The sequence below is a fragment of the Rhagoletis zephyria genome, unplaced genomic scaffold (genome assembly GCF_001687245.7).
Source record: "Rhagoletis zephyria isolate East Lansing unplaced genomic scaffold, Rhagoletis_zephyria_1.1 Rzeph_scaffold_03876, whole genome shotgun sequence".
NCBI classification, from domain to species: Eukaryota; Metazoa; Arthropoda; class Insecta; order Diptera; family Tephritidae; genus Rhagoletis; species Rhagoletis zephyria.
Window position 1 is genome coordinate 35,741 of NW_016160959.1, and position 14,264 is coordinate 50,004.

At 34.0% G+C, this 14,264-nt stretch overlaps 1 protein-coding gene across 2 annotated transcripts in view; it reads right to left on the reverse strand.

Annotated features, from left to right (window-relative positions):
- The window catches only part of LOC108369838 (proline-rich extensin-like protein EPR1), an 11,931-nt gene extending 8,393 nt beyond the window's left edge, over positions 1-3,538 (reverse strand). For both annotated transcript variants that reach the window (XM_017625031.1, XM_017625030.1), the window contains exon 1: positions 3,153-3,538. In XM_017625031.1, coding sequence (XP_017480520.1) covers positions 3,153-3,155 — 3 coding nt within the window. In that variant the 5' untranslated portion in view covers positions 3,156-3,538. The remainder of the gene's footprint in view (positions 1-3,152) is intronic.
- Between the last annotated feature and the right edge of the window lie 10,726 nt (positions 3,539-14,264).

The window sequence follows — 14,264 nt, forward strand, 5'->3', positions numbered from 1 at the left end:
GACCTCTATTTTTTCGTTCAAGAATAGTCGTTATTTTTGAACTTTTATTTTTTCGATTCATTTTTGATGGAATTTTTGATTTTTATTTGTTCGATCATATTATAGCCGTTATTTTTGGAATTAAAATTTTTAAATCATAAAAGATTTAGATCGGTTTTAAAAACTCAATCTTAATTAGAACGTTTAAAAAATATTGAAAAACAAATAAAAATCACAAAATACCGACCAAATTTGACCTGGAAAAAGTCCGCGTTTTACAAAAATTCTTAATCGAAAAAATAAAAATCGAAAAATAACTATTTTACAATGAGCCTAAAATAAAAATCTTAATATATAACGGTTATTTTTGGTTCCTGCTTTTCGCATTTGACGGCTTCTGTTTTGAACAAAAGCAATTTGTTTAGGTGGTTTGAGATTGCGAAATGGTACCTACCCAAAGTTCAAGCCCCATATTACATGCCCTAATAAAATCAATTCAGGTCTCCAAACTGGCTAAAAAAATATTGTACATGCCTTTTTCCAGCGTATAAATCAAACCTATGTGGACTCGCGAAAAAAATCTAACATTGTCTGTCATAGGAAATTAAATTGGCATATATTTCGACTGATCTTAGTTTTTGGAAACCTTGTAAAACAAATTATTGAATATGTTAATTTTTTTTGGAGTTTTTAATACAAATACATGCGAAAGAAAAGCAAAAAGTGTCCATCTCTTGTACAGCTGGCTCCCACTCAAATGTATCTATACAAATGGACATAGTGCTATCTAACATATACTTAATACCAAAGTTCAACTCAACACAAAAAATGGCTGCACTTCTCTCAAGTCAGGCAAAGCAAAGCAAAGCAAAGGCGTATAAATTTTCAATTCAAACAAAAGACTTAAGCAACGAACTCGATGAGCTGCGCAAATCTTTTCATTTGTCGCATGTACATATGAACAACATATGTATATCGCTTTATTTGTCCATTGACTAATGCAATATCGAACATGCGAACATAAAATATACTTTAAATTACCCACACTAATGACTACCAAGCGATGATCAACTAAGTTGAAGCTGAAGATGCTCGCTACCCTCTGCTGGCTGCTGGCTGCTGGCTGCTGCTTGTATTTATAGCTGCTTGGCGTCTATTGAACAGTAGCCACCATAGAGCAGCAATTTATTGTTGGTGCTTGCGTTTTTGTGCTAACAATATTTCGAATATGAAGGCAAACGTGACTCTGACCATTACGAGCGATTTTTTAAACGCTCAATGCAAAAATTGACGTGTGATGTGTGAAAGGGTGTCGTGCGGTGTCGTGCGGTGTGTTGTGGTGTACTCGTAATGTGGTAAAGTAAGGCGTTGCTGCTGGCTGGCAGCAAGCTTCTTTGTGTACTTTTTTTTTAATGACAATGCATTACAAGCGGCAACTACATAGTGGTGGGAGCACTAGCGTCGTTGCCATCAAAATTCAATAAAACCATAATTTTAAATAGAAAATCATAAAAAATTATAAATAAAGCATTCAGCTGGCACATCATTGCATTGGTGCGCTCGCAAGAGAATGGGTGAATTTAAAAATTCTTTCGCATAACACAGCAATAGCACAATTGAATGTTGCATAAATACATTCAAACATATGTACATACATATGTACATTGAGTGCCAGCAGCAACTCAACTGAAGTTATTGCTGCAAGTAGCTACACTGCAGTACTTTAGCATCATCTTTGACAATCAATTTAAAGCATTTACAGCAACTATCAGCAACCCACCAATAGGATCGTCTGTTATGCAGTCATAGCATCTGCCGTTGTCGCCTATGTATGTAAGTTTGTTGGTGCGATATGTGCACATGCATATGTATATGTGTGTGTATGTATGCATATTGCTATGCAATTGACTACAATTTTTGCGCAATTTACAACATAATTCAATTTACATTGCTTCGCCAGCTTATTCGCTGGCTTGTTTAAATGCTGAATTTTTATGTTTAAATTTTATTTTGTTTGATTTCGGTCAAGCTTTTTCTATTTTTATTTTTTTTCAAATGTCTCTAGCCAAGCGACTGCTGCGCTGCATTCTTCAGCGCAATAGCGTTTAGTAAATATTTAAATTTAACTGAAATGTCCACTGCGTTTTTGTTTTTTTTTTTCTTTTTTCATTTCATAAAGTTTACACTGCGTTTGCCAATTGGCTTTATTTGGCTTGCACAAGAGTTTGCTTATCTTTAATGCTTATTCATATCACTTTCGTTTGTTTAAGTCACTGCGTTTTAATGTACTACATCTTCATTTGTTGATAGGCATTTTATAGTTCAAATGAGCACTGAAGGAAAAGTCACTGAAAATATTTTTCTTTCATTCTTGTTTTGTCCTTTGAAATGAAGGTCCTTTCTTTAAACTTTCTGCAATTGATTTTATATCTTTTTGTTGTATGCCTTAAAGTTTTTTATTTAATTTCATTTTGTATAAAAAAAAATTTATTTCATTTATTTTGCTCGATAAAATTTTTCAAGCCAAAATTTTTTAAATACTTATTTTGCTTGAAATTTTTACATTTTTTTTTAATTTTATTTTAATATATTTTTTTATTTTATTTTGTTTTATTTTATTTAGTTTTTATTTTATTCTACTTATTTTGTCGATTTAAATTTTTTGCTTTTAAATATATATTTTTGTGTTATATGTAGATTATTTGTTTTCCTTTTTTACATTTAATTATTTTACCTTTTAAAATATTTATGTACATATATTTAATTTGGTTTAAATTTTTAACGTTTTTATTTAATATTCATAGAAACTTATATTTTACAGACGAATTTTTATTTCATTTGTTATTTTTTTTTAATTGTTGTTTTCATTTTATTTTATTTTACTTTATTTTATATTGCGTTATTTAATTTTATGTTATGTTCTTTTAATTTATTTCATTTTATTTTATTTTCGTTCTGACGATTTAAATTTTGGAAATATAATTTGGTTCAAATTTATTTAATTTCTTTGAAGTTTTTATACCTTTTTTTAATTGAAATTTTTTAATTCAAAATTTTTTATTTTTCTTTTATTTTTATTTTATTTTTTTTTATATTTTCATTTATTTGTATTCATTTTATTTTTAATCCACAAAATTGTTTGTTTCAAATTCAATTTCTTTTTTTTCTTTTACCATTTCGAGCACAATTCAATCACAACTCCCGGTCGTGAACGCGCGTAATCCTTTAATATTTCTATGTGTGTGTGTGTGTAATCCTTTGCTTGTTGCTAATTGTTTCGTTATATCGATTCAGAATTCAACGCTGCTATTGAATTCGATCGATCGATCGATGGCGGTGTATGCGACACAACCAATTAAGGCAGGAAAACGTTGAACGGACAACCACAGTGCCGTTGAAGAAGCTACTAACTAAGCGATCTCTGTTGGTTCACTTCTAGGTTGAGTGCGGGTTACCAACTAAACCATCAAAACCTATAGATTTTCTATATATACTCGGAGCAGATGTTTCGGCAAGTCAACGCATGGGCGATAACTGGTAGTACACTCTGACCGATTGAAGATCGGAATGCTTGAGAGTTCCATTCAGTGTTGGCGCTGGTGCTGGATGCTGCTTGATTGACTAGCTAGCTAGCTAGCCAGTTATTGGCTTTCGGGTTGGCCGCTTGATTTGCTGGCCTGCTAGCCGGTTGCTCAGCAAGTTAATTTCTGCCATTTGTTGTTGGTATGTTGGTGGCAAACATAAGTCTGCGAAGAAGATGCTACAATCTGCTAAAATCTCATACACACACACACACCCAGATTTGCCACCACAAATGCTGACAAATGCTACGCTCAGCGGGCTCAGCGGGCTCAGCGGGTTCAGCAAGCAGTTAAGTTAAGCATTATCAAGTTACTTGTACTTTTGCTATAATCACTGGCCGCGCTGCCGCTGTGGCTGCTGCTACCATCGTTGTTGTTGTTGTTACTGTTGCCGCTGCAAAAAAAAAAAAAAAATCAAAAAAAAATTTAAAAATTGCTTATATCAAGAAATACAAATCACTTTATGCCAAATGTTGCTGATGACGTCTTTTTCGGCCGTTTTTTCACACACACACACACGAAAAAACACCAAAAACCAAAGGCCACAACCACATTCATAAATACATATATATATATAAGTGTATAAATCGCGTGTATAATTGTGGATTTTTATAATCGCATACAATACAAATATCCAATAGCTGAGCTGTGTGGAAGCGCCTAAAAACGTTCCTACACGCACATAATCTCTTCTTTTTTTTTGTGTACATATTCGCGTGTAAATCCACATTGAGTTTTTGTCAACTTTAAGCAGAAACTAGATTGCAATGAATATCTGGTCTTGACGCTCTCTGTGGACCGACCGACTTCGCGTCGATGGCAGCAGCAATAACAGCAACTAATTTGGGCTGTTTTTTCGGCGCTGGCTCATCTGCTGCTGCTGCTGGCACTGACCGGATCAGCTACGCAATCGCATGGCTTCTTGACTGACTGGCTGGATGGTTGGATGGTTGGCTGGTTGGCTGTCCGTCACTCACTCGCTTGGTGCTAAATATTTGATCATGCTTACAGAATTGCCGAAACTACAAAATTGTTGCATGGTCTCGTGGTGATGCGTACTGCGTTGGTTTGACCTGGTATACTATAATGATAATGGTGTGTATGTGCTTTGTTGCTGTAGCAATGTTTTTGGCTGGGCGATGTTTGTGCTAATTGCCACTCGAATAATGGGTTGGTATGGAAAAAGAGAAATACCTCAAAGCAACTAAAAGGTGTTAGTACTTAAAAGAAAAAAAAAATTGCATGTGTTTGTTCAGTCAAATCGCTGTAGAATGTTTTCTGGGGAATATCTGAATTCTAGCTTTTTTTTATTGTCTTTTTTTTTGAAGTTCGTGTTTCCAAAGGAGACTTTAAAACAATTAAAATTTATTTCAATGAAAATATTTTTACCATAAAAATACCCTTCTGGTTGTTCTCGGGTACGACGAGGCCGTATCGGCAATTTATTTATACCTAAAACGACCGCTATGGTGCGATTTGGGGATAAACAAGGTTTTTACACCCTATAGGCCATCTTTGGTAAAAAAAATTGCAGGTTTAGATTTCAAGTAATCGATAACCCCCAGAAAGTGCTTTTAATGGTAAAAATATTTGCATTGAAATCATTAATAATTTTAGAAATTCCTTTGTATTTATTTCTTCGAATACGAATACGAATACAATCACGATACGGATGCCAAGTCGAATACGAATCCACCAATATGAGGACGAAAACCAAGTCGAATACGCATATAAAATCCAACTCGAATGTTTATACGAAAACTGATATGATTAATAATATATATTTTTTTCTGACGACTTTTGCGGTTTTTCATTAAATAAGCGAAATTATAAAGACGAGGGCGAGGGCGAACGCGATTACGAAAAGCATACATTTACGGAAATTAGGACGGAGATGAATACGAGTACGAAGACAAGTCGAGCTATTAAGCTTAAGAAAATGCAGGTAGTGTGGCCCAGGCGCACTAATTTTTTTTTACAACTATTTTTGATTTTTTACGGCGAGTTTTTATGTTTTCACATTTTATTTTGCTCCTTGATTTTTTTGTGTTTGTTTTCAGCAAACTTTTCGATCTCTTTCTCCCGAATCGTTTCGCGGTTTTCGGTACTGAGTTTTCTATGGAGGCTCATGAGGCATAGCCCAGAAAGCCTTTCTTCTCCTGTTGTGCTTCTGAGCCAGGTTTCTACTCTACGAGGTGTACTAAACCAACGCTCCACAGTGACTGTTGTGCATGGACAAGTACTCAAAATAGAAATACACTTATTTATCGCTGGTAGAAATTCATTTGCTCTTATTTAAATAGATCTACAAACTCAACATCCTTCCAAACTTCTTCGCTCAAGTTCTTTCTCTTCCATAAGCTGTACAAAAAAATGAGTTCACTGCCCATATCTATATCATAGATCTGTTGAAAATTCTTCGTTTCTTTTGTACCTTTTCCTAGAACATTTAATCGAATACAATGGATGCAATCTAGACAGCGAAAAAGCTGAAGTATTTTCATTGGAAAAGCGTAGTTGTAAAGAGGCTGTTGGTAAATCAAGATACGGTGTTATTATAGACGGTCACCAGTACTGATTTTCATTGACACCCGATGGGTGTTAATTCTACTTTCGTATTTCGGCTGTTATAATGAGAGGTTTGTCAATCAACTCTGTAGTGACTGCTTCTGCATTCTTGCCATCGTTCTTAACCACCTCCAAAATATTTTCAATATGCTTACCAACGGCGGTGAGACCTATTGCCTTCATTTGTAAAATGTTGCTGTAGAATCCAGCAACGTTGAATATTTAGCAATTGTCATTAAAGCAATGATGAACATCTTATTGCAGCACACACAAATGATACGCAGACTTTCTTGTGGAAAATTTTTCCTGAATTCACAACTTTTTTACAACTTCAGGAAAAATTCTCTGAAAAATTCCTGATAGCCTTATATATTTCTGACCATGTAGGAAGAAAAGGTTCACGTCACCTGACTCAGTGACTATTCCTGCAATCAGAACAAAGTTCTGATTTATATGGATCCGTTAAAGATCCTGGAGTATGCGAGACTTAGTTACAATAGCACAAGCGATTTGTTGCAGTCTCATATTGCGACATCAAACTTTCTAAGCAACTTTACTTCCGATAAAAAAGAATCAGAAGCCATATTCAGTACCTCCATGTGAGGCAAATTGCCCAAAGGTTCCAGCCTGCTGAAAGGAAAGCCTTGCCTCCCCTGGAGTTATGGTATAATCATGATAATAAGTGGGGTCGACTAATGCCACTGCACAATGGGCCAGCAGAACTGATTTCGCTATACCAATTTCCGAAATTTACTTTTGGCTATCGAGCAAAATTGCCCGGCGCGCAGTGCACTGTAGCCGTGAAGCAGTTACTTGAAACAAAAGTGTCGCCGTTTTTCCCACTGATCGTCGTATTCTAGTCATGCGGTTTCCTGTTGAGCCTCAAAGATTTTAAATAGGAGTACGTGACATCTTGAGTCCTTCATTTGGATATACAGTCAATCTACTTTCGATAAATAATATTTAACATTTAGATTAAATCACCAAACTTGCTCTATAGTCATGTAAATTAGTTGTTGATGACGCAAATTCGCTTCCGACAAATACATGATTAGATTTTTTTTTCTTGAAGATCGCTTCTTTGCCGTAAGCATAAATTTAAAAGACAAAACTTTGTACAAAGCATGGGCACTGAAGATGTCACAACGCCGAAACCGGTTTGTCTCCAAACCAAATTTGACAAAGGATGACGGAAAATCGTTGCACAATACAGCATAGAATATATTATGTCTGCGGTTAGAAATTTTAATATTCCATAAATTTGATTTACTGACGGTTAGTTATGTAATAGAATCATTAAAATACGTGTGTTGTAAAGCCCAACTGTCTAAAACATCATAAAGTCTTGTCGTATAAATTTATGTTGAGAATGATGAAAATGCCCATTTTGTTTTGTTAAATTAAATTATATTTATTTTCCTTTATAAAAAAAGCAGATGTCAAAAAGAGCGTTAACAAAAACCAAGCAAATTCAGTAATAAATGTACGCATACATATGTAATGTATTTGTGTGTATTCATAAAAGCAATCAAAATTACGAAAACATGAAAATGCGTCATTAGAACTCAGCATGCGATTAAAAATGCAAGCATACATATACCGCAAAGTTTTTATGATATACCTCTACGCATGCGCATAAAAGACTATACAAATATACGCGCAGTTGAAAATGTGACGAATTCATAGCAAGAGCGGCGGCGTCAAGTTCGTGAGTGGGTCGAAATGAATCTTCTTCGCATAGAGTTATTTCTAACTAGTTGCTTAATCCACTGATGAGTTGCTGCCGCGCGCAATCGAAGTCGGTCAAAAACGTTGGACTGCAACTAAATATGTACAATAAAAATAAAATAAAAAACTTACAATTCTTGACAAGCGCAGGGTGGACAACCGAGCATAGTGCAAGTAATACAGTTTCTTATATGCGAAGCTGAAGTGATTCTCACAGTGGGTGTACTAAGTTCTAATAAAGCTTACAATTCACATATTTTTTATCGATATAGACAAGTTCCATGGATCTCCATTTTGAGTGTTAATGAGTGGGTGCCAAGAGCAATGGAGTACTATTTTTTTATTTTGTATTTATCGTCTTCTTCTTCGTCCTTTAATCCCAAGCGAGACACAGTTCTTCGTCACGTTTCATGCCGTCCGCCAGGGGACCTGGCTCCTTCGGATTAGCAGATTCCATTCTATGGCCTTCTTTGCAATACTGCCGTCTTATTTGCGCAAGGTGTGACCTATCCACTTCCATTTCTGTGTCCAGATCCAGAAGTACATTAAATTTCTCACAGTATCAAGTGTTTGGTCGCAGACTGTGACGCCAGCACAAGCCTGCGGTAGCATAGTTAAAACTTTGGTCTCATTAAAGTTGATCCTTAGGCCTGCCGTCTAAGCTTCTCGGTGCAGCGCGCTGCCAATTTCAAACAAGATTGATAAAATAACCTTTTATGAATATTTGAGTATATCGGTTGTTGGGTTATGCACTTGAATATTGAGCCCGTGAAGACAAGTCTTTGCAGACCGTCTGAAAAGATCGACGTGCGAAGATAAACCCGGTTTCGAACTAAATATGTAGACATTGCTACTGGTAGTTATCAAATATAAGTAAATTTTCTCTGTGTTCTTGTCTGACCGAAGTCATATTTAGTCTGAAATTGCTTAGGTATAATTCTACTCCCTTCCTTCTCTTGTCCATAAAAAGCCTAATTCAGACGGTCTTAGCATACTAGTGTATGCAGACTCATTAACTTAAATTTTATACAAAAATACAACTATGTATATTGATGTACCTTCAATTTCAGGCAGTATTTAATGTCATTTTTGGAGATTGTTATCCATATTAAATATTTCTTATGTAACTATCGAATTATCTACCATAGGGTTACAGATTCTTGAAATCAAATTTTTTTCATTTCGTCACTATCGATGCATAGGCTGTTCGATATCATTATCGACACATTTTCCAACTACATATACCTAAATATATAATACGCGAAGGCAATTTTTGTTCAGGAAAAAAAGATCTGCACCGTTCGCTCGATTTTAAAAAATGAGGTGTCAAATTAAAAGGCTGGAACTGTATGTGCAATAAGGTTTTACTTTTTCGATAAGAGTTGCCACCTTTACAAACTTATACTCAAATTATTAAAAATAAATAAATCAATTATTACAAAATGGGTATCAACCGAAATTGTTTTGAAAAGCTTTGTTTCTCAGCTGAATTATAGGAGGGTTGCCACCAGTTTAAAAAATCATATTAGGTAAGAAAAATATGTATTACCATATGGGTACCAAACGGAAGGGATTTCAGAAAGTAGTAGTTTGAAAATATTTTGAAGAGGGTTGCCACCTTCTTGAAATGTCGAATTTAGTTTACTTATACACAAGTTATATGAAACATCAAAATATGAATGTCAAACGAAGGAGTGTTAAGAAATATTTAGTTTGAACGCCAGAATACTTTTGAGGTGTTGAAAGAGGGTTGCCATCTGTTTAAAAAGTTAAATTCAAATTATTTAATACGTTTAATGAATTACTAAAATATAGGTATCCGTCGAAAAGGGGTTTGACAATTTTTTATTTCTGAACTGTACTTAGCGGGGTTGCTAGCGGGGTGGGTAGTTCTTCAGTTTATTGAAATATATGTGTATCACAATGTCAGACCAAAGAGATTTAAGAAGATTTTAGTTTGGAAATACCTTTGAAAGGGAATTTCATAAATGAGAGGTCAAATTAAAGACTTTACCCGTCGATGTGTGGTAAAGTTTTTATTTTTTTTTTAATTAAGAATCTTTATATCGGTATAGGATGATTTGAAATTTAATGAAACTAAAAACCGGTACTATGCCAGACAGCTATTCCCTGGCACTCGAATTTCTTATAACTCTGACTAACATTTGGAATTTTTTTTAAGTTTTGAAAATAAATTTTGGGCGTTTTAACGCCATTCGTGTTCACTAGTCGATACATATTTACAACCAGTATTATCGATATATTATTGTATGCACACTTATCGATATTTCTTTGCATTTCCGTGAAATTTATGGATGAGCTGATTTAAAAAAAAGTATCGATAACATTGAATTTATAGAAATAAATATACACATAGATAGTCTCTCGATATGTTTAATCCTTTTAGTTACATATAATATGCGGATATCAAGGTAGCCTTATTTTTTTTTTAATTTTTGTTATTTCGGGGATCGATTTGATCATCGATATCTCATTTGCTAGTATCAGAAATCAGAGACTGCCAAGCTAATTTCTAAATACAAAAATTCTATAATTTTAAATCTAGTTTTCATTATTAAATGGATGCTCGGTACGAAGAAGTATCCGTGAGTAAAAATCCGTTTGTATACCGCACACATATTTACACATACATACATAAATCTACCGCACTGAGCCAGCCATTTAATAAAGGCGTAGCAACAACTTGCCCGCTGACTGCTCCCGAGACTGGTACCGGTACCAGCGCTTATTTACATTCCAATGCGTTTGCGGTGCTCTTTTGAATTGAATGTTAAGGTGGACATACAGTGCACATTTACATATATCGAAGCATACGGTTAGCGTTGTAGTGTACTCGCTTTGGCAAAAATACGAAATTAACATTAAAAACTTTAGCAACTATAAAACCACATCAACGTCGAAAGTACGTATGTACATACATATGTACGAGTACTTGCAGAAAACTGTTGTTATTTAAGACACTGTGAATAAATTTCAACTAAGTTCAACAACAACTCGTTCAAGTGACCTTTAAAAGCTAATAGCCGTGTGACGAGTGACCGCTTGGATGCTGTGTTGCAGAAAATGTATATATGTATACTATGTATGTCGTTGTTGTGTAGTTAAAATTAAGAAGATTCACTTTTTTTTGGAGCGCGAGGTACGGCGATCAACCGAAATCTTTCAACTGACAGTGTGGTTTCACATACATATGTATGTACATGTGTCTATCTATATCTACATATCTACATGCTAACGCTCGCATTGCAAAAGCATCTTTACAGTTACAAAGTGAAAAAAAAAATTCAAAATATCAAATACTAAATGTGGGCATCACTCGCCTGTGTCTGCACTCGCCTATGGTGAAGAACAGCTTGCACTGACATGTGAACCACAGACAAGTTCTTTGACTCGCCTGATGCTAATCGCGCACTTTGACAAATATTTTAATTATATAGCATTTGCATTTAGACGCATGAAACAGCAATTATTTAACACGTATATTTAGTCGAAAAAAATTTAAAACAAAAAAAGCAAACAGAAAACAGCTGGTGGCGCAGCGGCTATTAAACGAAAGACTTAAGGCACGAACTTGCCGAACTCTAAAAGAAACCAAACCAACGTTATTTTGTAGCTAGAATTACTCACTAAAAAAAATAAATCTGCGCGTTCGTTTAACAGCAATACTTGTCAATGCTTATAACTGCAATGGCTGCGTCGAATAATTAAAATTTCAAATTTACTACCCACATTTACAATGCTCAACGTGCGTTTGGTTTAGCAGCGCTTAGTACCTCTACAGTATTTATAGACGCAAAATAACAACTTCTTCTATAGCAAATTAACACCCGCAAATTGCTTGCCCATAAACGCAATTAAAACAACCAAAAAAAATGAAAATCGTCAAAATATAAAATTAAAAAATTAAAAAACCTAATTTTAAACAGTCGTATATTTCATATTTTAATGCAACTCAGCCGCTGTTCACCTACTTACATACATACATACATATCGATACCGGTACTCTTATAAGTTGTGCGTGCATATGTGTATGTATATGCATTCACGATGCTTTGCGCTTCTTCCAAAAAGGTGCTAATCTCTTGCAATGCTACGGTCATTATAAACGTGCAGCGTATTTGATTATGAATTTTCGGCTATTTGGCTTTTCAATTTTATCGTCTTAACTTAACTTGTTTTTGATGGATTCTCTATTTTGGGTTTGGTGGCTTTGAACCGCCTTGGTCTGTGTTTTATGCGTATAAATTGATTATACAGCATCATAAACATGCTATTTTGTGTACTTGCTGCTGAAGAGAAGTGATTAATTCGCAGCATGTGAAATGCAACTCAAGGCTAGCAATTTGGGGTATTTGTAAAGGTGTGTTTGATGAAAATGCAGTGAGTTTTTTTTTTTAATACTTACCTAAGGCGTTAAATCAGCCAATTGTTGGAGTTGAACATTTTTGATTTGCATGAATTACGGTCAAAACTTTTCCTTTTTTATATAACAAAGTTATGTTACAATTTTTTCGAAAGTTAAAAATTATTCAAAAACTATTATACATAGTAACAGTCTGGTCTCATTTTAAAAGTAATATTTGGGGCTATATAAAAAATATATAAAAAAAATAAAAAATGTCAGAATTTTGCGACCTGAAAAATTTTAAAAGCAAATACTCGATTTTTTATAAAATACCACTAACTGGTCTTAAAAGGTTCTGAAATTTTGAAAATGGTGCTTTTTTGAAGATGTAAATTTTTGAGCTTGAAAAAATATGCAAACCCTAAATTAATAATATATTTAAATCAAATTAAAATTAATTAACATAAAATTGTTTTTTTGTTATTTTATGAATTTGAGGCCGGTTCTAATAAAAAATGTTATGGAAAAACAAAAATAATTTACACTTTGATAGAAGGTAAATTGTTGAGTATAATTATTGTAAGGCCATAAAATAACTAAAAAACAAATAACTTAAAAGCACGTGCACACCGTAAGGTTACAAATTCTAAAAACAGAATCTTAACACAAAAACCAACAACAACCACATGGTCAAGTCTAAGTAGCAACAAAATTAAAAAGTGGAAAAAAGCGACAAAACTGTTTGTACATAGCGAACATAGCTCAGTGGGTAGGACCACTAGCTTTGAACGCCGAAGTAGCGAGCTCAAACCCCAGTGAACTCGATAAGGAAGTCTGATGCCGAGCTCAATAAAATTTTTTGAGTTCAAAATTCATATCTTAGAAAAATCAATAAATACCTTTTTGAACATTCCAGTATCTTTTAAGAAAAATTAGAGATATGTAAAAAAAATAGACACAATTTTTTATAATTTTTTGCTTTTACGATATTTTTAGTTTCGAAATTCCAAAATTGTAATACCAAAATATAAATTATTGTTTTTTTTATATTTTTTTCTTTAAAGCCCTAAATATCACAATTAAAACGAGACCAGAACCATTTCGGTAACTGTAATAGTTTTTGAGATAATTAAAGAAAACTTTCAAAATTACAGAGATTGTGAAATTTAGAGTTTTACTTAGTTTCCAAAAAAAAAAATTGTTTTTTCCTTTGGCATAACTTCATTATTGTGGTCAAAAAAAAATCAGAGACCGAGAACAGAAGGTATGATCGAATCTAAATGTCGTTATCGTAGTTTTGTTCCCAATAACGCTTCAAAACCAAAACCAAAATGAGAAAAAAACTGTCGAGAAAGTTCTTAAGGGGAATTACTTATATGTTTAAGAACAAAACCCTGCGGAATGTTTCCAAAGAGAACTAAACGCGAAGAATACTTTCGGAAACGTTGTGGAAAATAGCTAAGCGGCAACAAAAGTCTAAGGAACTTTATCTGAAGAACAATTTTCTGACTGAGAAGGAAACAGCAACAAATTTTCTCTAAACTATTCGCGAAGAATGGAAGCGTGGACATAATTTTTACTTAGCGTTAATTAGTTTGACATGTTTAAAATTAAGCAAAAAAGAGCTTATAGATAATTATGCAATTTAAGTCAACGAAAGACTTAAGACATCAACTTACACAGAAAATGAAAAACTTGTTCCATAAATGGACAGTTCACTCTAATGAAAAACGATCTGGAAGTTGAAATGATCCATCTTTCCTCTGGATTATAATCAAATATCGTGGATCTCACTCAAACGATTTTTCATCACAACACGAAGATGCCCCTCTCATTCGTAACGTTATGTTCTCAAAACTTTTATTCTGGTTTTGTTCTCTAGCAGAACGTTCCCCATACTTTTGTTCTTTGAATGGTCCTAATTGAAAATGTCCTGGATACTTTCGTTCTTATTTTTTCTCATTGGAAATGTTCTCGAAAGGTTCGTTCTCATTGTGCTCTTCTAGGGATCGTTCCCGAGATTTTTGTTCACATTTTGTTCT